General features: G+C 41.6%; 1 protein-coding gene across 11 annotated transcripts in view; it reads right to left on the bottom strand.

Moving 5' to 3' along the window:
* fhit (fragile histidine triad diadenosine triphosphatase) overlaps nt 1-27,055 on the bottom strand; it is a 1,333,995-nt gene that overhangs the window by 1,001,690 nt on the left and 305,250 nt on the right. For all 11 annotated transcript variants that reach the window (XR_015759402.1, XM_087994389.1, XM_087994384.1 and 8 more), the window contains one exon: nt 9,079-9,186. Coding sequence is in view for 10 of the 11 variants with exons in the window: in XM_087994389.1 (XP_087850515.1) it covers nt 9,079-9,184 (106 nt within the window). In the remaining variant the exon portion in view is untranslated. The remainder of the gene's footprint in view (nt 1-9,078; nt 9,187-27,055) is intronic.

Raw genomic sequence — 27,055 nt, forward strand, 5'->3', positions numbered from 1 at the left:
AAATTCTTCACCCAGAAAATGATGAGCTTGTGGAATTCTCTGCCACAGAAAGAGATTAAAGCCACAACAGTGAACATTTTCAAAGAATAGTTAGATATAATTCTTCAGGCTAAAAGATTGAAAAAGTACAGGCAGAAAGGTGGAACACTACACTGAGTTGGATGATCAGCCATGACCAGATAAAAGGTGGATTAGGCTTGGAGGGCTGAATAGCCCACTCCTGCTCCTGTTTTCCGTGTTTCCATGTTCAGTTAGTGACTTCTTTTTCCAGAAGGAAGCAAGTGAAGTGTGCATGTAGTTTCCCCTGTGGTACAAAGTACCAATGACTACACATTTTGTTCTACAGGCATTGCAGCTAAATGTACCTTGACCAAAATGCATTCCATTCTCTAACATATAGTAAGCATGACCAGGGCATCATGTATGTACGATTATCCAGGCAGAGTCAGTCCAATATGCTATCAACATTTGAACCTGATTCACAATGTGAAGATCCTGCTGCAATGCCAATAAATGAGCTAAGAATGTAAGAGTGAGGTCAAGCAATGGCATTCCATCATAATCAGCCTTGTGTTTCTTTTCTATTTTATGTTCCTGCAACATTGCTTGGCTCAGTAATAGTTCTTGGGCATCTGAAAGGATAAAGATACAAAGGTAAGTCTTGATGAGGAGATTTGGGAAAAGCAAAAGGTGCACACTTAAGCCATGGCGAGCTTGGGAATCAGAAGATATTGTGCAAGGAAAGGGAAATGGAATGCAAACTATTTAGGATTCTTGCAAGAGGCTAGGGTTCATTAGTGGTCATTGCAATGTTGAAGATTACTGACCCCTCCATCAGGGCAAGGACATGCAGTCATTACATGTTTCCCACCAGTTAGTTGCTGCTGCTTGCAAGAACGAGATATGCGTCAGTGTGTTTCATTGATGTGCCTATAATTGTTGAACACCTGACAGCATGTGCATGTGTATGATGTGGATGTGAGGGTAGCAATGGAGCTCCAAGACACTGAAACTATGAATGCTAGGCATGAATCATTGAACAAAATTGTTGATGGATGCAGTAGAATGAGCCATACAAGATTAGAGATATAGTTGGTGGCTTTCAAGATTTACTCACCAATCTAGATTACTCACATTTGGTCAATGAACTTTTCTTTGGCATTGCATCCAGGTCCTCAGGCCTACAATGCTGGTATTCATCTTCTCAGCCATCAGTTTATGTTACCTTCTTAAATGTATATCAGGGAGCCCAGTCTCTCTGAAAATTGAGGATCTCTCTCTCTTCCTGTTAGCTTGCAGCATTGAGTTCTCAAATGCTTAATTGGAAAATAGGAATTTGAAAAGACAGATGGTGGTGGTGGGTTGGCAGCATTGGGCACAGAGTGGAGAGACTATGGCAATGAGGGGGGAAGAGGGAGAGATTTCAAGATGGTGTAGTCAGTAACAGGAAACCTGAAAGGAGGGACAAAACTTTAACAAAGGAAGATGAATATAATCTGTAGACTGGTGGGAAAAGTAGAAAAACAGAATACTCGAACAAAGAAGAGCCTGAAAAGTGTTGATATTCAAAGTGTGGAACTTTGATGTCCTTGATAATAGCTCACTAAAATTAACATGCAGATATAACAAACATTCAGGAGGGTAAGTGACGTGTTAGTCTTCATTACAAAGAGATTGGAATACAGATTAAAGATGTTTTCTTCCAATTATATGGTTGTAAACCAACACTTGCAGTACAGCATACATATTTAGTCTCTTTACTCGAGAACCTGCCATAGAGAGTCTGTAAAGAAGGAATGCATTAGACTAACCTTGGATTGTAAGAATAGAAACATAAAATTATAAAGGGGATTGATGTGAGCACAGTGTTCTGCTACTATACTGATCTTAGGTTATTTAATCAAAAACTCTTTTTAAAAACATGAGCAATAGGGAAATGGGCTGGGGCTGTTTCCCTGGAGCGTCAGAGGCTGAGGGGTGACCTTATAGAGGTTTATAAAATCATGAGTGGCATGGAGAGGATAAATAGACAAAGTCTTTTCCCTGAGATGGGGGGAGTCCAGAACTAGAGGGCAAAGGTTTAGAGTGAGAGGGGAAAGATGTAAAAGAGACCTGAGGGGCAACTTTTTCACACAGAGGGAGCTGCCAGAGGAAGTGGTGGAGGCTGGTACAATTGCAACATTTAAAAAGCATGTGGATGGGTATATGGATAGGAAAGGTTTAGAGGGATATGGACCAGGTGCTGGCAGGTGGGACTAGATTGGGTTGGGATATCTGGTCGGCATGGACGGGTTGGATGGAAATGTCTGTTTCCATGCTGTACATCTCTATGATTCTATGACTCTAAGACACTCCATTTAAATTGATTTGTTTAAAAGCTAATTTTATTTGGTTCTGGGAGAAAGCTACCTGCATGGGATCAATTTTAAATTGATTGCGTTGAGAAGTTGATTTTATTAGCTTTAACACCAAAATGGTGGGCAGTCAAGACTCATCTAAGATCATAGCCCAACATTATCTCTGAAAAATGAATCAATCCACTTATCTGCCATGAACCTTGAAGTCTGTTTACAAAATCGTGAAGAATATATTTTAAAGACAAGAGAGAAATGCACAGTCAAATGATGAAATGCTGCAGGGGTTCACTGGCAAATAACAAAATGTTGCAAGGGCCATATTGGTTGAGGAAGAATTCCTTTAATTATGGAACTTTAGAATGTGGTAAATCACATGGTGCAAGCTGTTTCAATAGCATGAAAAATATTGCAGTGTGGAAAAAGTTCTACAAATTAAGAAAGTAAAAGTATAGACTGAAAACAGGAAGAGTACTTCAATGTATCAAGGGGACAAGCAGTTATGCATTTGATATATATATATATATATATACACACACACAGAGAAATTCTGATAAGAATTTAGCAAATGAACTATGAGTGTATAAAGGGTTCTGCAAATTACATGATACACCACGCTCAAGAAAGTATGAAATTCAGGAGCAATTTCCATGATTTAAATTACTAAGTTTCAAAAGCACTATTTTTGTTATGGTCAGAATTGGTGCATAATTGAAAATGCAAAATTCAATCAATGGTCTTGCAAACTGTCAACCATTGACATGGCAGTAGAAAGAAACTGGGGACCTCTTTGAGAGAAAGGGGTTAAATAGGGAAGGAGCTAAGCAAGTTACAGGAGTGTACAAATCTGATGATAACAATATGTCACTTTCCTTCTGTCTCTGCTCAATGTTTGATCCCTAATAGAGCCAAAACCAGAAGGTCCTGTGGACCAGCAACCATGGTCCCAAATCTAGACATTGTAAATTTACTCATAGCCAGAGAAATCAGGCCTGACAGAAAATTGGCCACGCTATATTAAACAGCAGTTACGGAAAACACTGCCAGTCAAAGAAGTCACAAAGGTTCAGGGGGAGCCAGTTACCATCAGCCTAAGTTTGTGCATTGGAAAAATTTGAATCAGAGTTCCTGCCAGTGCCTGAGGCCATGTACTTCAGATCTCCCCGGCAGAGCAACAGTGAAATGTGAAAGAGAGCCAGCTGTAAATCAGAGACGAAGGAGATTGTAATGGCCCAACCTGATTACGTAGATTATTGTGGATAATATCCTTTCTGAGATGGATAGAGCTGGATAGCCAGTAAGTATTGGGGAATGCGGAAGATGCTCTTTTTTTGTAAGGAATATTTTGTTATGAAATGCAAGTTGAACTACAAACTGACGTCCGTGTCTCTTTGTTTGCCTCACCAACAAATGCTGAAAATGTGTTGCTGGAAAAGCGCAGCAGGTCAGGCAGCATCCAGGGAACAGGAGAATCGACGTTTCAGGCAGAAGTTTTTCAGGCTTATGCCCGAAACGTCGATTCTCCTGTTCCCTGGATGCTGCCTGACCTGCTGCGCTTTTCCAGCAACACATTTTCAGCTCTGATCTCCAGCATCTGCAGACCTCACTTTCTCCTCACCAACAAATGCGCTTGGTAAAGTGTTTTTAATGAATAAATTGATCGGTGTCCAATTCACGGACAACAGTCCTCAGGCTCCAGCATTATGTAGCAAGTGGGATGTTAAAATCATAGCCAAAAGAAGATCTCAGCTTATGATTTTATCCAACACAGAGCAATCCATTCAATCAATATCCCATGTTCAGTGTACAGAATGTACCCATATCTGGGTCGGATGCTTTTCAGCGGGTCGGTGCAGACTCGATGGGCCAAATGGCCTCTTTCTGCACTATATGGATTCTATGATTCTCTGGCTAAAAGCTCATGACAGTAGGCTCTGGAAAGAAATGATTCAGTGTAGAACATTGTGCTAAGTTTAACAATCTAAATAAATGACAGTAACTTAAATCCAAAGGTGATCTTACCAACAGTCTAGACTCAAAATTCTTCCAAGATTTTTTGGCAACAAACCAGCTTCATCCAAGACCCACCACCATCCGTAATACGAGAATAAAATTAAATCATGCCACATATCAAGCAAAGTAGGAGATTTTACCATTAACTTCAGATAATATCTTAACCACATAAATCTATTATAATTACTTCTCATTCACAGTTTTAAGATGGCTTCAGTGTTTGCTACAAATATCAATTCGGAAGCAAAACACACTCTAAACCAAGATTTTTTTTGCTCTGCAACTATTCTTTTATTGATGTCCTTGCAGGATATCAGGTTCGAACAGCTTACCAAATGCAGCAGCATCTTCACACCTACCATATTTTTTATTGCACATGACACAGACCATAATGGTTGTATTGATATTGATATGTACAATGCTGGCCAGATACCAGAATTTTTACGGTACCTATCCCAGCATAAAGAATACAACATTTGTTAATGCAGTGCCTGATTGCAGACATATCAGGGAATCTCTCAAACTATTTTTAATTTGCATTTTCTATTTTGAATTTAGTGAACAATCCCTTTGAAGTTCTGATATTCAAAATCTGGGAAATTTCACTAACTTTCTTCCCTTATATAAAAGAAACAATTCTGTTTGAATCAAGATTATTGTAATATTCAGAGCAAAGATGTGATTCAAAAAAAGATGCCAAAGGCTATTGGAAAACCTTTGACGATTCATTAATATTAATAAAATATGAATACTATATTCTTTAGCTATTGACAAAGATTTAGATTGATCCTCAGAATTGTAATCTTTATATAGATAAATGTATCAAAAGATTTAGAGAGTAAGCTGCAGGAAAACACACAAAGTGAGACACACAAAGTGATTAGAAGGAAGTGTGGTTGGAAAAGAGGAGTAAGAACTTTTGTTTCTGAGATGCCCTTGCAATCTCACATGGGTAGCACCCAGGGTGTCATGCAACAACTTTGTTTTAAAAAATGTAATATTACACTTTAATGTAATCCATGGCGGAAGTGCTAAATTGCACTACGTTATGATATTTTTCAGTGAAATTGTCTACATAGAAGGAACACAGATGGGGCAGAACCTTCAACTTTAGTGCAGGTGTAAAATAAGTGGCATTGAATCAGTCATCCATTGAATATTGTGTCTGATTTTCCTTACTAAGACAATGGAAACATAAATCATGGAGTGCATAATAGGTGACTATTTATCTACTGAACACAAGTACTCAAAAGGTTACAAGCAAAATTGAAAACAAACAAGAAGACAATGAGTTGCAATATGTCAGCCTACCAACTGGAGTCCAGTTTCTGAACATAGTCTTTATAAGCAGTGTACCACATCAAACTCTATAGATGATCTATTTAAAATTTCCATGAATACATTTTCTATGAAAGAAACTAAATAAACCTCTCCCAGTATAAATAGAGATTTCTCCAGCAAGTGAAAGACAGTATCATCTCATGTGTACTTCATTTCCAGTCACCTCCAAAAGTACAGTTGCTGTGCATGTTGAAACTAAAGGCATGTGAAAACTAAATTCGTGCACTGTTTCATATTTAATATTTTCTGTGCAGCAATACATTAGGAACTCACCTTCTACAAATATAAACCGATTTCTAGCACTTGAAAACAAAATTAAAAGAAATAAGAATAACAAGAATTGCTGAGGTCACAAGGCAGCATTGAACTACTGCGAACAGTTTATCTGATAACAGCATATATGGTTGCAGTGTATTGTTTGGGAAAACAAGAAGACTTTGTTCTTAGAAAGAATGGTACAGGAAGGACATTCTAATGGCCCAACTGAAACACGTGGATCATTGTGGATAATATCCTTTCTCAGATGGATAGAGCTGGATAGAGAGCAAACATTGGGGAATATTGGAAATTCCTGAAGAAGGGCTTATGCCCGAAATGTCGAAATTCCTGAAGAAGGGCTTATGCCCGAAATGTCGATTCTCTTGCTTCTTGGATGCTGCCTGACCTGCTGCGCTTTTCCAGCAACACGTTTTTAAGCTCTGATCTCCAGCATCTGCAGTCCTCACTTTCTCCGAGAATATTGAAAATGCTCATTTTTTTGTAAGGAATATTTTGTTAATATAATGAAGGTGGCAAAGGGGTGACGGTCATTCTGGCATTATGAATAACTGGCTGAAATGGTTCAGACAGATGACTGGTACACCATAGACTTACAACCCCCAAAATAAGATATATCAACGGGGATAGAAGAGAGTGAAAGAGAGAAATTCCAAGAAAACAGGCCATCACCCTCTTGGGAGAAGACCAAAGATTCCAGTGGAGATCAAAGATTGTTACCACCAAAGACTTGGTGAGATTTCATCACTCCAAATAGTAGGGGCCCAATGCCTCTGATTCTCTATTCTACAGAAAAGTTTGCAGATCAGTAAAGCCTTCTCATTTGTGACCAGTATTGTATTTCCTTTCTTATTCCATTTAAATAATGCACGGCACCTAAACTGCTACTTCTTAACAAACTCAATTAAACTAACTGAAAATTGCCTACAAATGCTCAACTGCCTATATTCGGTGACTGTGATCACAAACTCCAAAAAATCTGTGTAGCTGCAGCAAATTTACTGCAGCAAATTGTAAATAGGTCTGTTTTGCTTTATGGCAGCATAAACCATAAGTGGAATAAAAGAAATTATCATAACACTTGAGAACCACTGGCATTTACTCACTAAGATCAACAATTGTATCATAACTAAAGCTTAGACATTGTTCATACTAAAGACAAATGACAGAAGTAGGCTTTGATCATAATCATTCAATAAAGTGACTTTACACAGATTTTGTTTGCCAATACCTTGAAAAGATTCTAGTGTTGACTGTGCAATATAAGTTTCCTCATAACTTTCACCAGTTTCCTCATTTCCCCTCACCCCACCTTATTTCAGATCCAAACTCCCACCTCGGCACCAGCCTCATGACCGGTCCATCTTCCTTCCTACCTATTACCCCTACCTCCATCTACATATTGTACTCTCAGCTACCTTACCCCTGGCCCCATCCCCCTCTGATTTATCTCTCAACACCCCCTCCACCAGCCCACAAACCTCATTCCTGATGAAGGGCTCTTGCCCGAAATGTCGATTCTCCTGCTCCTCAGATGCTGCCTGACCTGTTGTGCTTTTCCAGCACCACACTCTTGGCTGTGCAACATACAGTCATAGCGATATATAGCATGGAAACAGATCCTTTGGTCCAACTTGTCCATGCTGACTAGATATCCTATGTAAATTTAGTCCCATTTGACTGTGGCATCATTTCTGAGACAGTATTAATTCCTTTCTTTCTGAAAAATTGAATAACTTTTAAGTGACATTAATGCCCATATCTTTAACCTCTCTCCATTTTCACTGGAAGTATTGGTATCACTTTATCCAGTGACAAAAGAATGAAAGTGGGAAGGAAGCAGATAGCAACAAGTAGAAAAGTAATTCTACTTGACTTCTAATTGTTCCAAAGAATTAAATTTCATAATACAATACTTCTGATAAAATCATCAGATCTTCAATTCACTATGAGCTTGGACATAGGAAATCAGGTTATCCATAATGATAGGATCAAAACTTCTGAATGTACTGTAATCTACTGAACCTTGACGAACATCTCCATCCAAGATGTTGTTTGCCAACTTCCTGTAAAGGTTCCAATGTTGACTCTGCAACAATTTAGTGTAATGTCTGAACTCAGTAATTAATTCCTTCACATCAGAAATTATATTGTTAACTTTTGGGTCACTATAGTGGTCACAACTTCAACCAATCTTTAACTCGACTTATAGAGTACTTGCAACTGTTAAACCTTCATGGTTAGCCAAAATATTGCCTCCTGTAAGGAAGCAAAGTTGTGAGTCAAACTGCACTAACATCAAATACAGTATGAAGGCATCTACTACCGAGTATAGATGCAGATAAAAGAATATTTTAAGAGTGTAGAAACATGAATTACGGTCAGCAACAGGATTTTCTTTCAACATATACCTCACATGTTTCAAGATTTACTGCAGAAAATTGTAAATAGGTCTGTTTTGCTTTATGGCAGCATAAACCATAAGTGGAATAAAAGAAATTATCATAACTTGAGAACCACTGGCATTTAATCACTAAGATCAACAATTGTATCATAACTAAAGCTTAGACGTTGTTCATACTAAAGTAAGAGAAGTGAGATACTTCAGTCGACAAATGACAGAAGTAGGCTTTGATCATAATCATTCAATAAAGTGACTTTACACAGACAGGAAATTGGGAACACCTAAAATACAAAATATATTGAAATTAAACTTTTAATAATATTGCTTTGGAGAATGATTGACACATCTTGCTCATCCCATTTAGATAGCTTGATCAGAACAGAAAATAATCATATTTTCTTGGATACCGAAGTCATAAAGAATATATTCTTTAAATTTATTTCATTTTTCACTCTACCTAATTGTGCTGTGACTTATCCCTGGGAGATGCTGCTGGGCAATAAGTCCAAAGATTCTAATACATTACAAGAATATATAACATTTCAATGACATACAAATGAAGTATTGCTTTCTTTATATAATTAAGGCATTCAAAGCAAAAGCTTACCTGGTCTAGGATTCACCACTGACTGATGATCAACCTTCCACTATGAAGACCAAGAGGTTAAAGCTCTGCTTTAAAAAGGATACGTCCAGGAACCACTGGCTTCCTATTCACTAGTGCAAAGGATAGTTCAGTTTGGAGAAAGATTACAGAGGATTTGATGATATGTTGTCCAAATCTAAAGGTCGCCATGTCTACAAATGAAAAGGAATAAAACGGGAGAAATGCAAATCAGAAAAGCAAATGCTATTTAGAATAGCAAGAAACTTAACTAAACTAGCCATATAAATATTGTGGATGCAAGAGCACTTCAAAGGTTGAGAACTTTGATATGAATAACTCATCTCTTGACTCCCCAAAACCTAACGACTCTATAGGACGACTGAATACACTTCAGGAGAGTGATGAGATGATTTCAACTTGGTTGGGTGAGTGCATGTCCAACATTAAAGAAGCTCTATATAGTCTGGGGCAAAGCAGCTCTGTCCAATCAAAACTTCAAATTTCATTCTCTTCACTAATACCATAGTGACAAAAGACATGGCATTTACAAAGATTGACTGCAGCAACTCAACAAGGTTCCTTCGATATCATCTTTCAATCCCACGATCTCTAACAGTTGCACAAGTGCAGCAAATGCGTGGGTACACCACGCTCACCTCCAGGCCCTGAACCATGCTGAATTGCAACAGTATTGACATTCCTTCATTGCTATGTCAAGATCTTGGAACTCTCTTCTTAACAGAACTGTCAATGTAGGGGAGAAAGTGAGGACTGCAGATGCTGAAGATCAGAGCTGAAAATGTGTTGCTGGAAAAGCGCAGCAGGTCAGGCAGCATCCAACGAACAGGAGAATCGACGTTTCGGGCATAAGCCCGAAAGAAGGACTTATGCCCGAAACGTCGATTCTCCTGTTCCTTGGATGCTGCCTGACCTGCTGAGCTTTTCCAGCAACACATTTTCAGAACTGTCAATGTACTTAATCAAGACAGATTGTATCATTTGAAGGCAACAGCTCACTACCACCTGAAAGATGATCAGAGAAGAGCAACAAAAGAATTGCTACATTAAGATTTACTCAGCTTATCTAAAAACAAATGATGGTACTGTAATCATGTGCTGCAATACATTGGATGAAAATATTCAGGCTAATATTTAGAACAAAAAACGCTTAATTTAGTGTTGCATCATTGTGCGAACATTTTCTTTGTTGGCGACAAGTAATGTTGGCAAAAAAAAGCAATAAATCAATTTCTCTGAGAAGATAAAAGGATAATCAATGGGAACAGTTTCTCTCTGAAATAAGAGAATCTAGGAATTTCCATGACTGTGATTAAAATAAAGTGTATTGCCCTTTGTTGTTCCAGATCGCCGAATGTATTTATTTGAATATTACCTGAAACTTAAGAATCTGAAAAATGTCCATAAAGTAATTCACTTTGTATAATGCACTGAAATAATGCTAGTGACTTGATACTCACACTGTTTTGAAAATAAATCCTCACTGCAAAAATACATGCAAGTAACTTCATAAATATTTTTTGTCAGTTTTCCATTCAAAGAACAGGGTTTCTGAACCACTTTATTTAATATGCACTAGGTACCCATGGCTACTGGAAATTCCAATCAATAAACTTTGGCATTTTCAGTCAATATTTGCACAAGTTTCTTTCACACAAATTGAATCCAATGTGGTATATTACAATTGGGTTAATCATATTTAATAATTTGCCAAAAAAAAAAGTGATTTGAAATAAAATACATTTCCATTTATAAACACATGCAATGCTCAGGAATCTGTCAAGCATTATTAATTTCCTGCACAGTACTTTGTAATTTGACATTTGTTGCAAGACAATTCAAAGACATTTTTCATTCAGACATTTGCAGAGTTTTTTTTCACAGCATATCTAAGGGTAGACCAGTAGAACAGGAAAAATTGACAAGATAGTTACTAATGAAAAGAGAACTTCACACAAAAAAAAATCCCTTACTACTAAATATTGATATTTGGATGTATTTGGAAACTTTTGATGAATTTCAATTAGTTATTTATTTTCTGAAAGGGTTAAAACAGAACTTAACAGAAAATAGAATAAGGTAGCCAAGATCTCAGATCTTGAAAACAGTGGTTAGTTTGCTCTTTCATCTACTTCCACATACGGAAAGTCACCAACAGTATGCATAAACTAGCTAGCAAGAGCATAAGGAACAGATAGGAGTGGATCATATAGACGCAGTCGTCTCCTCCTCCATTCAAAACAAAAATCCACCTCAGCCTTAAATCTGTTCAATGAGGATTCACAACTCTTTGCGAGTAATTTTCAGACAAAATGAAACGCATATTACGAGCAGTTATTGGGAAATATAGCTTGAAACCCAGCTTTTTTTCTCTCTGAATATTTTCAACATATTTTAACGATGTGATCTTCAAATACACTGATTCTTTTCAGTGTCACATGCAAAGTTCTTCAGTCCTGGACCCCAGTTTAATATTTTAAGCACGAGCAGCAGCGGAGCTAGGACGAACTCGGAAGACTGCAGATAAGGTAAGGCAGTTTTTATTCAATTACTTACCGGTAGCAGGCAGTGGTGTTTTTCTCTTTCACAGAAGGAGCGGGAGCAGCGGAGGTAGTGACGGGGACCAGAGGGGTAGCCGGGAAGGTAAGCAGTGAGTATAAATACTCACCCTTCGACGCCAACGGCCATTTTAAGTGTGAGCAGCAGCGGAGAAGGAGCGGGAGCAGCGGAGGAAGTGACGTGGACCGGTGGGGCAACCGGGAAGGAAAGCAGTGACCGTCTATATCAGCAAGGCGGATAAACCCGGGACTCTATGACTGTAGTGTCTCCCACCTGCCCTCCTCCTCTAACCTAGTTAATAAGTAGGAAGAACGGGAGCGACGACCAGGGGACTGCCGGTAATATATCTGGGCAGCGGTTGAACACGTGTTGTGTCTCCCACCCCTCCCACCCTCCTCTAACCAAAAATAGGATTCTGGTTTGTTAAGGTAAGGATTTTCTATTTCTTTATCGGTAAATGGTTAAAAATTTACTTTTTATGGTTTATCTATTAATTGGTTTTTAGAAAAAGACTATAGCAGAGAGGTATCAGAAAGTATTTTAAATCAAACCTATACAAAGTAATAAAGTAATTAACTAAGCAGAGATGGCTGGGCAGGTGAGGTGCTGTAACTGTATGATGTGGGAGCTGGCTGATCCCATTGCGAATGGCAGTGACCACATCTGCAGCAAGTGTTGATTGCTGGAAGAACTCCGACTCAGAGTTGATGATCTGGAATCCGAGCTTCAAACACTGCGGCACATCCGGGAGGGGGAGAGTTACCTGGACGCTTTGTTTCAGGAGGCAGTCACACCTGGGAGATTAAGTAATTCACATTCAGTTAGTGATCAGAGACATCAGAGTGTGACTGTAAGTGAGGCAGGCAGGGGGAACTTGAGTTCTGGAGTGCAGGAGCCTCAGCCCTTGACCTTGTCCAACAGGTATGAGATTTTGCTCCCTATATGGATGAGGAAAAGGGCTCTGGACAGGATGAACCAGCTGACCATGGCACCATGTTGCAGAAGGCCATTCAAGAGGGGGGAGCAAAAAGACAAGTAGTTGTTATAGGGGATTCTATAATTAAGGGGACAGATAATATCCCGGATCGGGAGTCTCGCATGGTGTGTTGCCTGCCCGGTGCCAGGGTGTGGGACATCTCTGACCAGCTTGAAAGGATATTGGAGCAGGAGGGGGAGGATCCAGTTGTTGTGGTCCACGTTGGGACTAACAACATAGGCAAAGCTAGGGTGGAGGACCTGTTTGGGGATTATCAAGTACTAGGAAGGAAATTGAAGTACAGGTCCTCAAGGGTCATAATCTCCGGATTACTGCCCGAGCCACGTGCCAATTGGCATAGGGATAAGAAAATTAGGGAAGTAAACACGTGGCTAAGGGATTGGTGTGGGAAAGAGGGATTCCATTTCATGGGGCATTGGCATCAGTTTTGGAACTGGGGTATCTGTACCGTTGGGACTGTCTCCACCTGAACCGATCTGGTACCAATGTTCTAGCGAAGAGGATAAATAGGGTGGTCAGTAGGACTTTAAACTTCTGAGTTGGGGGGAAGGGAAAGTGAAAGCGATAGGGAGTATGGAGTTAAATGGAAAGATAAGCGGCGGATAGCATGTATGCAGGTGGATTTAACCTTGAGGCAGATTAGGAATGCAACAAAAAGGAAGGATAACTTAGGACATCTTATGACTTCCAATATCTCTAATGATAAGAATGTTAGCATTAAGGCACTTTACCTGAATGCTCGTAGCATTCGTAACAAAGTAGATGAACTAACGGCACAGATTATCGTGAATGATTATGATGTGGTAGGCATCACAGAGACATGGTTGCAGGGGGTTCAGGACTGGCAGTTAAACATCCAAGGATTTACAACTTATCGAAAAGACAGGGAGGTGGGCAGAGGGGCGGGGTTGCCTTGTTAGTTAAGAACAAAATTAAATCTATGGCACTGAATGACATAGCGTCGGATGATGTGGAGTCTGTGTGGGTGGAATTGAGGAACCACAAAGGCAAAAAAACCATAATGGGAGTTATGTACAGACCTCCTAACAGTGGTCAGGACCAGAGGCGTAACATGTACTGGGAAATAGAAAAGGCATGTCAGAAAGGCAAGGTCATGGTGATCATGGGGGACTTCAATATGCAGGTGGGACTCGGTAAATAATGTTGCCAGTGGATCCAAAGAAAGGGAATTCTTGGAATGCTTACAGGATGGCTTTTTGGAACAGCTTGTCATGGAGCCCACAAGGGAGCAGGCTATTCTGGACCTAGTGCTATGTAATGAACCAGACTTTATAAAAGATCTTAAAATAAGGGAACACTTAGGAAGCAGCGATCATAATATGGTAGAGTTCAGTCTGCAGTTTGAAAGAGAGAAGGCAAAATCGAAGGCAAAAACTGTAATGGTGTTACAGTTAAACAAAGGTAATTACGAGGGCATGAGAGAGGAACTGACAAAAATCGAGTGGAAGCAGAGCCTAGCAGGGAAGACAGTAGAGCAAAAATGGCAGGAGTTTGTGGGTATAATTGAGGACACAGTACAGAGGTTCATCCCCAAGAAAAGAAAGATTATCCGGGGAGGGATTAGACAGCCATGCCTGACAAAGGAAGTCAGGAAATGTATCAAAGAAAAAGAGAGACCCTATAAAGTGGCCAAGAGCACTGGGAAATCAGAAGATTGGGAAGACTACAAAAACAAACAGCGGATGACAAAGAGAGAAATAAGGAAGGAGAGGATCAAATATGAAGGTAGGCTAGCCAGTAATATTAGAAATGATAGTAAAAGTTTCTTTCAATACATAAGAAACAAAGGACAGGCAAAAGTAGACATTGGGCCACTTCAAACTGATGCTGGAAGCCTAGTGATGGGAGATAAGGAAATAGCTGGAGAACTTAATAAGTACTTTGCATCAGTCTTCACAGTGGAAGACATGAGTAATATCCCAACAATTAAAGGGAGTCAGGGGGCTGAGTTGAGTATGGTTGCCATTACAAAAGAGATAGTGTTAGAAAAGCTAAAAGGTCTTAAAATTGACAAATCTCCAGGCCCCGATGGGCTACATCCTAGAGTTCTGAGGGAGGTGGCTGAGGAAATAGCGGAGACGTTGGTTGAGATCTTTCAAAAGTCACTGGAGTCAGGGAAAGTCACGGATGATTGGAAGACCGCTGTTGTAATCCCATTGTTCAAGAAAGGATCAAGACAAAAGATGTAAAATTATACGCCAATTAGCCTAACCTCGGTTGTTGGTAAAATTCTAGAATCCATCGTTAAGGATGAGGTTTCTAAATTCTTGGAAGAGCAGGGTCGGATTAGAACAAGTCAACATGGATTTAGTAAGGGGATGTCGTGCCTGACAAACCTGTTAAAATTCTTTGAAGAGGTGACAAGTAGGTTAGACCAGGGAAACCCAGTGGATGTGGTCTATCTAGACTTCCAAAAGGCCTTTGATAAGGTGCCACATGGGAGGCTGCTGAGTAAGGTGAGGGCCCATGGTGTTCGAGGTGAGCTTCTGGCATAGATTGAGGATTGGCTGTCTGACAGAAGGCAGAGAGTTGGGATAAGAGGTGCTTTTTCGGAATGGCAGCCGGTGACAAGCGGTGTCCCACAGGGTTCAGTGTTGGGGCTGCAGCTGTTCACATTATATATTAATGATCTGGATGAAGAGACTGGGGACATTCTAGCGAAGTTTGCTGATGATACGAAGATAGGCGGACAGGCAGGTAGTACTGAGGAAGTGGGGAGGCTGCAGAAGGATATAGACAGTTTGGGAGAGTGGTCCAGGAAATGGCTGATGAAGTTCAATGTGAGCAAATGCGAGGTCTTGCACTTTGGAAAAAAGAATACAAGCATGGACTACTTTCTAAACGGTGAGAAAATTCATAAAGCCAAAGTACAAAGGGATCTGGGAGTGCTAGTCGAGGATTCTCTAAAGGTAAACATGCAGGTTGAATCCGTGATTAAGAAAGCGAATGCAATGTTGTCATTTATCTCAAGAGGGTTGGAATATAAAAGCAGCGATGTGCTACTGAGACTTTATAAAGCTCTGGTTAGGCCCCATTTGGAGTACTGTGTCCAGTTTTGGGCCCCACACCACAGGAAGGACATACTGGCACTGGAGCGTGTCCAGCGGAGATTCACACGGATGATCCCTGGAATGGTAGGTCTAACATACGAGGAATGGCTGAGGATCCTGGGATTGTACTCATTGGAGTTTAGAAGGTTAAGGGGAGACCTAATAGAAACTTACAAGATAATACATGGCTTGGAAAGGGTGGACACTAAGAAATTGTTTCCGTTAGGCGAGGAGAATAGGACCCGTGGGCACAGCCTTAGAATTAGAGAGTGTAAATTCAGAACAGAAATGCGGAGACATTTCTTCAGCCAGAGAGTGGTGGGCCTGTGGATTCATTGCTGCGGAGTGCAGTGGAGGCTGGAATGCTAAATGTCTTCAAGGCAGAGATTGATAAATTCTTGATGTCACAAGGAATTAAGGGCTACAGGGAGAATGCGGGTAAGTGGAGTTGAAATGCCCATCAGCCATGATTAAATGGCGGAGTGGACTCAATGGGCCGAATGGCTTTACTTCCACTCCTATGTCTTATGGTCTTAATATACACACTGCTGAGGTATAGGCAAGAAAACTGTTTTGAGAAGACTTCAGATGTCTAAGGCCACATACTGAGACCTGCCTTCCATCTGTGAGTGGCTTGTCCTTTTCTATCTGCAGATGTCGCTGCTCCATCTCTCCCTCCAACTGCAATCCAAGGAGGAAGATAATTATAGCATGTATGAAAATTCAGAACTTCCCATCTACTTCACCAAATTTAACCTTTTCTACACATCCCATGTATCTGCTGCCCTGTCCTTCGATGTTGAAGTGCTCATGGCTTTTGAAGATGTTGTAGAAAGACTTTTGGGAAATTTCTGCAATACATCTGGCAGATCATAAATAATGCTACTACTGAGTGTCTGTGTTGGAGGGAGCCGATGCTTGTGAATGTGCTACCAATCTAGTGGGCTGTGTTGTCCTGGATGGTGTCAATCATTTTGAGTATTGTTGGAGCTGCAACATCTGAAATAACTCACCCTTATTTACAGCCCCAAATAGATAAGTCCTTAACACTCATCCAGCTCCCTTAGAATCAGCACCCAAAGTATCAGAATGTCTGATGCTCCACTTTTTATATATTTTTTTTATTTTTATTTTTCTGTGAGGGGGAGGGTAGGGACCACACCTGTTTTTTTTTTTCCCTTTTAACCCCCACACTACCGCCTAAGTGCGGTAGTGCTTATTTTATCCCCAGCACCCATGGTGTGTGTGTGCAGGTGTGAGACACAGTGAAAGACACAAAGTGCACCAATCTTTATTCAATTTCCACCACCAGGAAGATAGGAAAACACCCGGGTGGCCAGTGACAAACACTGCCCTTCACATCAGAGGGCAGTGCTGTGTGATCAAAACAGTGAAGGGGAGGGTAGGGACTAAATCAAAATAGTGCTCCACTTTTTATCTATCAGCCATAGCTCCCTGATTGGGCCAGATTAACAGCCCCAAATAGAGAAGACATATTCTATGAGATCCACCTGGCTAACCTTATTACAATCAATACATCCCCTTCCCTTTGAGTCCAAGGACATTGGCTGGTCTTTATCTTGTAGTGCTTCCTGCAGCATTTTAGCACTGGGTCAGACTTTTTTGGCTCTCCACAGCATATAGGTAGCGTGTAATGCACAGGAGCTCGACTCTAGTGCCAGGAGGTTCTTGGGAGAAATTCACACTCTTCCTCTGGTGGCAAAGGCATCAATGCAGCGAGATCTGCTGTTTCTATATCAGCTTCTGAAGTATCTTCAACGACAAAGGAGAGAGAAACCATGAGTTTCAACAGTCTTTCCACCTGTTCCAAAAAGGTTGGCACATTTGGTTCACGCATCGTTGGCAAGTTCGCAGCTGCTGGATGATCCACCTGCATGTTCAGGACTGTCGCTTTTACCTGAACCTTATATATCACTGGCTCTGACCTTGCGTTGACCATGCATCTTACCCACGCAGGGCCATTGCCATGGTTCTACACCAAACTCTGTCCAAGTTTACTTTTTACTATTTCTTCAAGCCTGCCTTCAAAGTTTGGACTGCTTTTTCTGCCAGGCCATAGGATAATGGATGGCATGGACCTGTCCTCATATGTCAAATCCCATTCAACTATAAGAAATACTCAAATTCCCAGCTGGTGAGCAATGGCCCATTATCTGTGATCAACATTTCCAGGACTCTATGTATTGTAAGACCTGTACTGCTTTTCTATTATCTCCATTTCTGACAAATAACCTTTATGCAAGTCCAATCACTTTGAGTAGGGGTCTATAATGACTAAAAGAACATTGAGCACATGAAAGGACCTGCATTAAAAATTCTGCCAATATCCCAGTTGATGTCATCACTTGAGAAGTCAAATCCCAGAATGAAACCAAAAAGAGAAAATGCTGGAAAATCCCAGCAGGCCTGGCAGCATCTGTAAGGAGAGAAAAGAGCTGACGTTTCGAGTCTAACTGACCCTTTGTCAAAGCTTTGACAAAGGGTCAGTTAGACTCAAAATGTCAGCTCTTTTCTCTCCTTACAAATGCTGCCAGACCTGCTGGGATTTTCCAGCATTTTCTCTTTTGGTTTCAGATTCCAGCATCCGCAGTAATTTGCTTTTAATCCCAGAATGAAATCTGGTTTAATTAATCATATTTTGTTTCTCATTTTTAACAAAGCTGTCTCTCACTGAAACATAAGCAGATTTCGGTTTAACAACAAAACAGAAATTTATTTCATAAAGGAAATTAAGATAGAATTGAATAAAACAAACTCTTTACATGTAACACATCTAAAGACTTCAAAACACATGGTAAAAATATAATCCCATTATTCCTTTTGCAGACTCCGAACTCTCTCCTTTATAGTACTCACACCAGAAAGAAGCTCCTTCTTTGACATTATTATTGTCTTAATTTAACTGTGACTTCAACTGAGAATCTAATAGCCTGTTTGTGGAGCTTTCATTTACTCATATTTAAAATTTCTCAGTTTCAAATAACTGCTTCAGGTTTTTACCTAAATGCTTCTGGTCTGGACTTAATGTGAAACTGTTTATTCTGAGATAATCTTATAGTTTTTTAAACAAATCTGATGTATCCTCCTGCTTTCTCAGGAGGAACTGCTTTATACATCCATTTCCAGCTAAATTTTTGGAACACCACGAAACTGAAAATAAAACTGAAAGGTTTCTCTCTAAGCTTTTCTTTAAAGTTGCCTTCTCAGCTGGAAAAAAGACAAGTCAAGAATCTTCCATTAAAAATTCTAATGTACTACTCGGTGTAGTTTGGTTGTTTAAACTCTTTCAATGTAAATAGAAGCCCGTTAGTCCTGGTGCCAACCCCTGTCATGTTCTTTTAAGAGAAATCACCATGGCTACAAAATTCTTACTTAATCATTAAACCCTTCAGACACACAGAAAACCTCAAATGCTACTAATCACACAGCTTAGATTGCAAAGGTCTCATAGGCTATACAAGGACATGAAGTTACTTCCTCTCAACGTGAACTGCAAGTACTTAACAATTGCTTAAACAAGCAAAATTCCTTTTCTTGAGTGATATGAATAGTGAGGTCTTGGGGGGGGGGGGCAAGATTTCAGTATTTCTCCCACATTTACAATCCCCTACTGTTTTGTGTGACTTTGCATATGCTACTTACATCAGAATAAGGTTTAAAGGTTTATTTGCAGACATCTCAGTCCTTCTTGTCAGCATCTTCCATGTCCTACTGGGAACTGTAAGAATCTACCATTTGTGTGTGGTATACCTGTTGCATTGCTCCACCACTCTTCACCAGAACTGTCATGGAGCAAATGATAAATTTACTGAGAATGAGGCTCTGATGCTTGGACCAACATTTTGGAAGGCGGGGGGTGCCTTCAAGTATAATCCAACAGAATAAGTCATGTAATTCTTACATGCTATGTTCTGCACAACTAGAGCAGATAAAGAAGGGATGTGATAAATACTGAACAGCTAAGAGCAACAGCAGTTTTCATGAGGATGAATATGAAAATATTGAACAGGAGGAACATCAACTTCACAAGACAGAGCAACACAAAGACAGAAAGGGTTTAATTGACACCTGCTTCCTTAGATTTGGATTGGCTGAAGTCATCATTCATTGACTATACATTTGTCGTGGCTTGAAAGGTAATCAGCCACAATTTAGTCTCAAAGCAAGTGTAAGTTATTTATTTGTGCTTTCCTCATTTTTCCTATTGTTTTATAAAAGTTAACTTTAACAAAAGTTTGAGTACTTAACAATCTATATTGCTCCACATTCAACAATGACATTGGGCATTATGGAAAGAATAGCACTCCTTAGATAGGATTGTAACATGACATGTTATGAAAGAATGATAGTTTCTGCGGTTGATCAGACAGATTTTTTTTCTTCTTTTTTTTCTTTTTTTTCCTCAGAGCCAGCTCTCAGAGTGAACAGAACTTCTGTTTTTATTTCTTTTTTTTTCTTTTAACCCCACACACTACCGCCTAACTGTGGTAGTGCTTATATTCCCCCCCAGCACCCATGTTCTGTGTGTGCAGGTGTGAGACACAGTGAAAGACACAAGGTGCATGAATCTTTATTCAAATTTCCACCACCAGGAAGAAAGGAAACACCCGTGTGGCCAGTGACAAGCAGTGCCCTTCATATCGAAGGGCAATGTTGCGTGATCAGAGAGTGAAGGGGAGGGCAGGATTTAAATCAAAATATAGAGTTGGAGGGGGGAATAATGCACTCCACTCCCTGCGGTGCCCACCTCCCTGAACAACTCCAGGATGTTGGTGGACACCACATGTTCCTTCTCCAAGGACACCCGGGCTCTAACGTAACCGCGGAAGAGGGGCAGGCAGTCGGCCCTAATGACCCCCTCCATGGCCCGCTGCCTGGAACCTGTTTATGGCCAGTTCGGCCAGGCCTAGGAGCAGACCCACGAGGAGGTCTTCAGACCTGCCCTCCCTCCTCCGTACCGGGTACCCGTAGATCAGGAGTGTGGGACTGAAGTGCAACCAAAAGCAGAGGAGGAGATTTTTAAGAAAATCAAAAAGGGTGTGCAAACGCCCACACCCAATATATACATGGTTCATGGACTCCATAGCACCATAGAACAAGCAGTTGGGCTGGGAGTCTGTGAACTACCGCAATCTGCAGCTTCAGGGGACCACTGCGTGCAGCACCTTCCACCCCAGATCCCCAAGAGAAAGGGGGAGGACTCCCACGTAGAGAGCCCTCCACTGGGGATTCCCACCACCCGATGGCAAATGGGCACGCCAAGGCGTGTCCGGACGGTGAATGAGGGAGAAGAGGTGGACGGTGTGCAGCAGCAGTCGATACAGGGCCCGCCTTTTTATGTCCTTAAAAGGGACAAAAGTAAAATTCCGGAGATGGCTCAGGTTGTGGGGCACAGGCTCCCGCTGGAAGTACGGGACCTTGGGGCCAATGTGAAATTCTGGGGTGAGCGCAGCTGGGATTCCACTGCACACCTGAGCATCCTCCAACCGGGTCCGAGCACCGCCGTTTTAAGACGTTGGATGACGGTGGCCACATACCGGACGTCTACCGCTGCCCTGCTCGCTATGTCCTGTGGTAGCGTCCAGCCCAGGCCCCCGGCACCCAGCACGTCCCTGACCCTGGTCACCCTTGCCGCCACGGCCCTCCCTCCAACAGCCACTCGAACCCGCGAGTACGGAGGTGCAGATTCCTGAGCAACGGTTCCCTGATGACAGCCAGAGGGTAGACTCAACGCGATTCGACCATGCTCCAGACAGTGATCAGGTCCTGGTAAAAGACAGGCAGTGTCTTGAGGGCGACCTCCAAACCGTCACGGTCGACGAACAGGAGCTGCATGTCGTAGTTGAGGTTATGCACCTAGCAGAAAAAATACGTCGCCAGGGCGCACCACCTGGGAGGAGGCTCGACGTAAAGGTATCGCTGCAAGGTCTGAAAGCGGAACGTCGCGACCTGGGTGAGGACGCACACCAGCGACTGACCGTCCTCCTCAATAGGGAGACTCAGAACCTGTGCAGCGACCCAGTGCATCTTTTTGTCCCGGAAGAAGTTGACCAACGTTCTCCGGATGTCAGCGACAAAACCAGGAGGAGGGACCAAAGTAACCAGCCGGTACCACAGCATGGCAGCCACCAGCTGGTTTATGACCAGCACTCGACTCCTGTAAGGTAGCACTTGGAGCAGTCCTGTCCAGCGGCCTAGGCAAGCGGAGACCTTGGCCTCCAGCTCCTGCCAGTTGGCCGGCCAGGATTCCTCAGCCGGGCTGAGGTCGATCCCCAGGAAGAGGAGATGGGTGGTACTCCAGCTGAACCCCCGTAACACCTCCGACAGAGAGTCCACCCGCCACAGACCGACCAGTAGTCCGGAACATTTGACCCAGTTGATCCTGGCGGAAGACGCTGCCGAGTACACGGCCGATCAGACAGATGTTGATTTAAAGTGCCAATATATTTACAAATGTGTTATTCGATTTAAAATGAAGCGTTACCTGGGTTATCTGTGTATCTTCTGAAGCTTTTCTTTCTTATTTCCATCCCATTATGTTGACAATAAAGAACTAGTCTGCCATCAATGTTTGACCTGATGCATAGCTGGGTTTTAAATTGGGAATCAGGAAGGCCTTGGCAGCTGTAAGCACTTCTCCCACTGGTGAGCATAAGATTGCACAAGAGCAGTACCATAGAGGCATTGTGCAAACTTAAGAGTGAAAAATTGAATAAATTAACTTGCTGTGGTTCAGGGAGGGAAACCTTCTAGTAAAGCAGCTGAAAGTGACACTTAGTTTTTGGTAAAATTAAGCCCATTATCTATCTCACTCTGATACTCTGAAAAACAGCTTTTTTCTTATAAATGTGACACAACATAACTGTCATTTTAAATTGCATTCTCCTCATTCCTCTAGTTAGCTCACAGTGGTGTAACAACATACATTTTGCATGAAGGAAAACAAAGGGGGGGATATATTTTCAATTCATATGCATTATACAAAAGAACAGATGGTCAAAAATGAATTACAAATGAGTTCAGGTTCCTCATTTATATCTGAATGCACCTTAACCATTAATTCAGCTTGGAAATACTTCTCTGTAAACAACCAGACATCTGTAGTTTTTAATGAATCTATTACTTCAAACCTCTGGAAAAGTTGAAATAGGTTACACTATTTTTAAAATAAAGATCATGTGAGTGACTCAGGTACAAATAACAATCTGTTTTACATGAGTGAACTTGAGCTTATGTAGTAGAGTGAGTGCTGAAGCTGAATGCAACATTCTTAAACTAAACAAGACAATATAAGGGAAGGAATTTTCACATTGTCAGATGTAAGAACATGTACAATGAAGTAAATCAGTGGCAAGTTTGTAGAATGGGTAGATTGGTGTCAGATGAGGTTTACTGCAGGGAAGTGTGAGGTGATGCACTTTGGTTGGAAGAGCACTGAAAGACAATATGAAACAGAGCGTACAAGATTAAACGGGAACAGAAGCAGACAAACCTGGGAATATAGCACACAGAACGTGGAAAGGCAAGTGGAAAGAACTAAAACATACAGTGTCCATCGCTTTATTAAGAGCATAGAGTACAAGAGCAAGGAGATGATGTTGAATTTGATGGAGAGCCACTGGACTACTGTATACAGTTGCGGGCATCACATTATAGGAAAGATGTGAATGCATTAGAAAGAGCGCAGAAGCAATTTACAAGAATAGTTCCAGGAATGGGAAACTTCTGTTAAGATGATAGACTTAAAAAGTTGGGCTTGTTCTCCTTGTAGAAAAGATGACTGAGAGGAGATCTGGTAGATTTCAAAATCATGAGCAAAATAACTCCACAGAGGCCTGTATCCTGTCACCAAGTCACCCATCATTTACAGGTGGAAAGTTCTTGACATTGATCCAATTTCTTCAGAGTGAACAGAATCTCCTGTTTATACTTGTCAGCCAGGGCTACTTGGGAGACTGGACGCCTTCTCGCAGAGCACTTTAGGGAACATCTCTGGGACACCTGCACCAATCAACCCCACCGCTCCGCGGCCGAATATTTCAACTCTCCCTCCCACTCTGTGAAGACATTCAGGTCCTGGGCCTCCTCCACCCCCGCTCCCTCACCACCTGACGCCTGGAGGAAGAATGCCTTATGCCTCATCTTCCGCCTCAGAACTCTTCAACCCCAGGGTATCAATGTGGATTTCACCAGTTTCCTCATTTCCCCTTCCCCCACCTTACCCCAGTTCCAACCTTCCAGCTCAGCACAATCCTCATAACCTGTCCTACCTGCCAATCTTCTTTCCCACCTATCCGCTTCACCCTCCTCTCCCACCTATCACCTTTATCCCCACCTCCATCTACCTATTGCACTCTTAGCTACCTTCCTCCCAGCTCCACCCCCCTCCCATTTATCTCTCCACCCCGGAGGCTCCCTGCCTCATTCCTGATGAAGGGCTTTTGCCCAAAATGTTGATTTTCCTGTTCCTCGGATGCTGCCTGACCTGCTGTTCTTTTCCAGCACTACATTCTTGACCCTGGACCAGATTAACACCCCCAATCAAGGTACTCATTCTTTGAGGGCCACCTGGCTGACCTCGTTACAATCACATCAACTCTCCCCCTTCTGAGGCTGAGGACATCAGCTAGTTCTTTTATTGTAGCTCCTCCAGGGGTGTTTTAGTAGCAGGTTAGGTTCCGCAAACTCTGCCTCTGATATAGGTGACATGTGATGCACAGCAGTATGGCTCTTGTGCTCGGAGCATATGGGATGAAATTCATTCACTTCTTCAGGTGGCAAAAGCATCGAGGCAGTGACATCCACCATGTCCATCTCAGACTCCAAGGTATCTTCAACGCTTGATGGAGAGGGAGAACCCATAGGTTCCGGAAAAATCAGAAAGGCAGTCGAAGAGACAGGCACGTTTTGCTCCTGCATGTTTGTGCATTTGCAGCTTTTATATGGTGCATACATTTGTTCAGGGCTGTCATTAATTAATAATTAATCACAGGGCTACTCAAACTTTATACCTTACTGGACCTGACCTCATATCAACAATGCCTCTTACCCATAGAGGACTATGTCTGTGGTTCCCTCACCAAACTTTGTCTCCTGAAGTAAACGGTTTCGCTTGCTTAGTGAGTCTTGTGTCCGGCATTGGCGTTCCTGATGCTATTTCACCCTCTGCCTCTCCAGATCCAAGAAGATCAGATTCCCCATTAGCAACTCTACTGGAGCTATCCTGATAGTTGCATGAGGAGTGGCCCTATAATCAAAGAGGAGCCAGGACAATTTGATATCTAGTGAAGCTGTAGGCTGTTTCATAAGCCTGCCTTCAAAGTTTGGACTACGCTTTCTGTTAGACCATTGGATGATGGATACTATGGAGTTCTTCATACAGATGCCATTCAACTTTATGAAATACTCAAACTCCCGTTGATAAATAATGATCCATTATCTGTAACCAACACTCGCAGGTGTCCATGTATTGCAAAAGATGTACACAGTTTTCTATCGTCATCCCTGTATTTGATGAATGAACTCTATAACCATCCAGCCACTTACAGTGGGTGTCTATAATGACTAAGAGCATCAAACCCATGAAAGGGCCTGCACAGTCAACATGTCCAGAATTTACCCAATCATTCCCATGAATGTGGGGGAGCTTCCAGCAGTATGTTTGTTGTTATTGGCATTTTGGGCCACTTAAGAGTGAACGGGGAGGCATTGCATGTCAATACCAGAACTGGTTTGGGATCATAGTGTGCCAATACTTCAGGGGATAATGACTGTCCCTTCACTTTCCTGAAGGTTATGGCTTCACTACACAACTATTTCCAAGGTTGGCCCTTTTATTAAGTGTTGATGCAAAGGTGCCAGAATGGTGGCCAGGTTAAGTATGAACTTTCCATAATAATTCACCAGCCCACGGAAAGACCTAAGCTCCAATACAGATGTGGGAGCCAGGCACCTTTGAGTGTCTTCACTTGATTTTACAATGGGTATAACAGTCTTGTCAACTCTGAAACCCAAGTAGGTCATTTGAGGTGCCTGAAACACACATTTTGTTCTCTTTTAAGGCATATGCCTGTCTGGGAGAAAGTCTAAGGACACTGTACAAGTTCTCTAAATGCTCCTTATTAGCATTTGCACATCGTCTAGATAAATGCTGAACAACAAACATACTGCTGGAAGCTCCCCCACATTCATGGGAATGATTGGGTAAATTCTGGACATGTTGACTGTGCAGGCCCTTTCATGGGTTTGATGCTCTTAGTCATTATAGACACCCACTGTAAGTGGCTGGATGGGGTAGACCTTGTAAAATGTTCTCCATTGTCCACTGAAAAATTGTATAAGCTGACGATATCCCAAATGGCAGTCTTGTACTATGGTACAACCTCTTATGGGTATTAATTGTAGCATATTTATGAAATCCTCAACTAACTGCAATTGCAAGTAAGCATGGCTCATGTCCAACTTTATGAACAAGAGCACACCTACCCCGCGTCCCCACCACCACCCTGGTCAGCTTTGTGTGTAAATTCTCTCTGGAAGGGATTGCGAAAAGCAGTTTACCATTTGTTTAAAATCACCACAAAGATAAACCGACAGTTGAACTTCACAATTGTTATGACTGGTGCTGCCCATTCTGCAAATTGGACTGGTTTGATGACTTCTTCACTTTCCAGGAGTCTGATTTTTGCCTTCACTTTTACGCATAAAGCAAATGGCACTGGGTGGGCCTTGCATGATTATGGAATTGTTTCCTAGTGAACATGCAGGGAGGCCTCGTCTCCCCTGATAATCCCTAGACTTTCCTGAAAGACTTCCAGGTATTTAATTAGGACTTCACTCAGGTAGCCAATTACTCATCGAAAAATGTTGAGCCAATTGAGCTGAATATGTTTCAAACAATTTCACCCACTCAATCTTGGGCCCAAACTTTTTACTAAAGTCAGTGGTAACTGAATCAACTGCTTCTCCTAAGAGACTGGAACCAAAGTTGTACCCTTAATCTGCAAAAGGTCCCCGGTGTAGGCTCACAGTTTTACCAGGGTCCAGAGCCCAGAGTGAATTTTATTCAAGTCTAAAAATCACACAACACCAGGTTATAGTCCAACAGGCTTATTTGGAAGCACTAGCTTTCGGAGTGCTGCTTCTTCATCAGGTGGTTGTGAAATATTAGATCATAGGACACAAAATGTAAAGCAAATGTTTAGTGTGACATAACTGAAATTATACATTAAAAAAGAGCTGGATTGTTTGGTAAGTCTCTCATCTTTTAGAATGGGCATGTTGGTTTCAGTTCTTTCATCTGTAAATCCCAGAACTTAAAGTTACATTCTCAAGTGAACTTTAACAATATGGAGGCCCAGATAATGCATTGAAGGTGTGAGGTGCCCTGTGAGA

Source organism: Chiloscyllium plagiosum, unplaced genomic scaffold, assembly GCF_037043375.1.
Source record: "Chiloscyllium plagiosum isolate Xiang-an unplaced genomic scaffold, Cpla_swu_hap1 HiC_scaffold_14, whole genome shotgun sequence".
NCBI lineage: Eukaryota > Metazoa > Chordata > Chondrichthyes > Orectolobiformes > Hemiscylliidae > Chiloscyllium > Chiloscyllium plagiosum.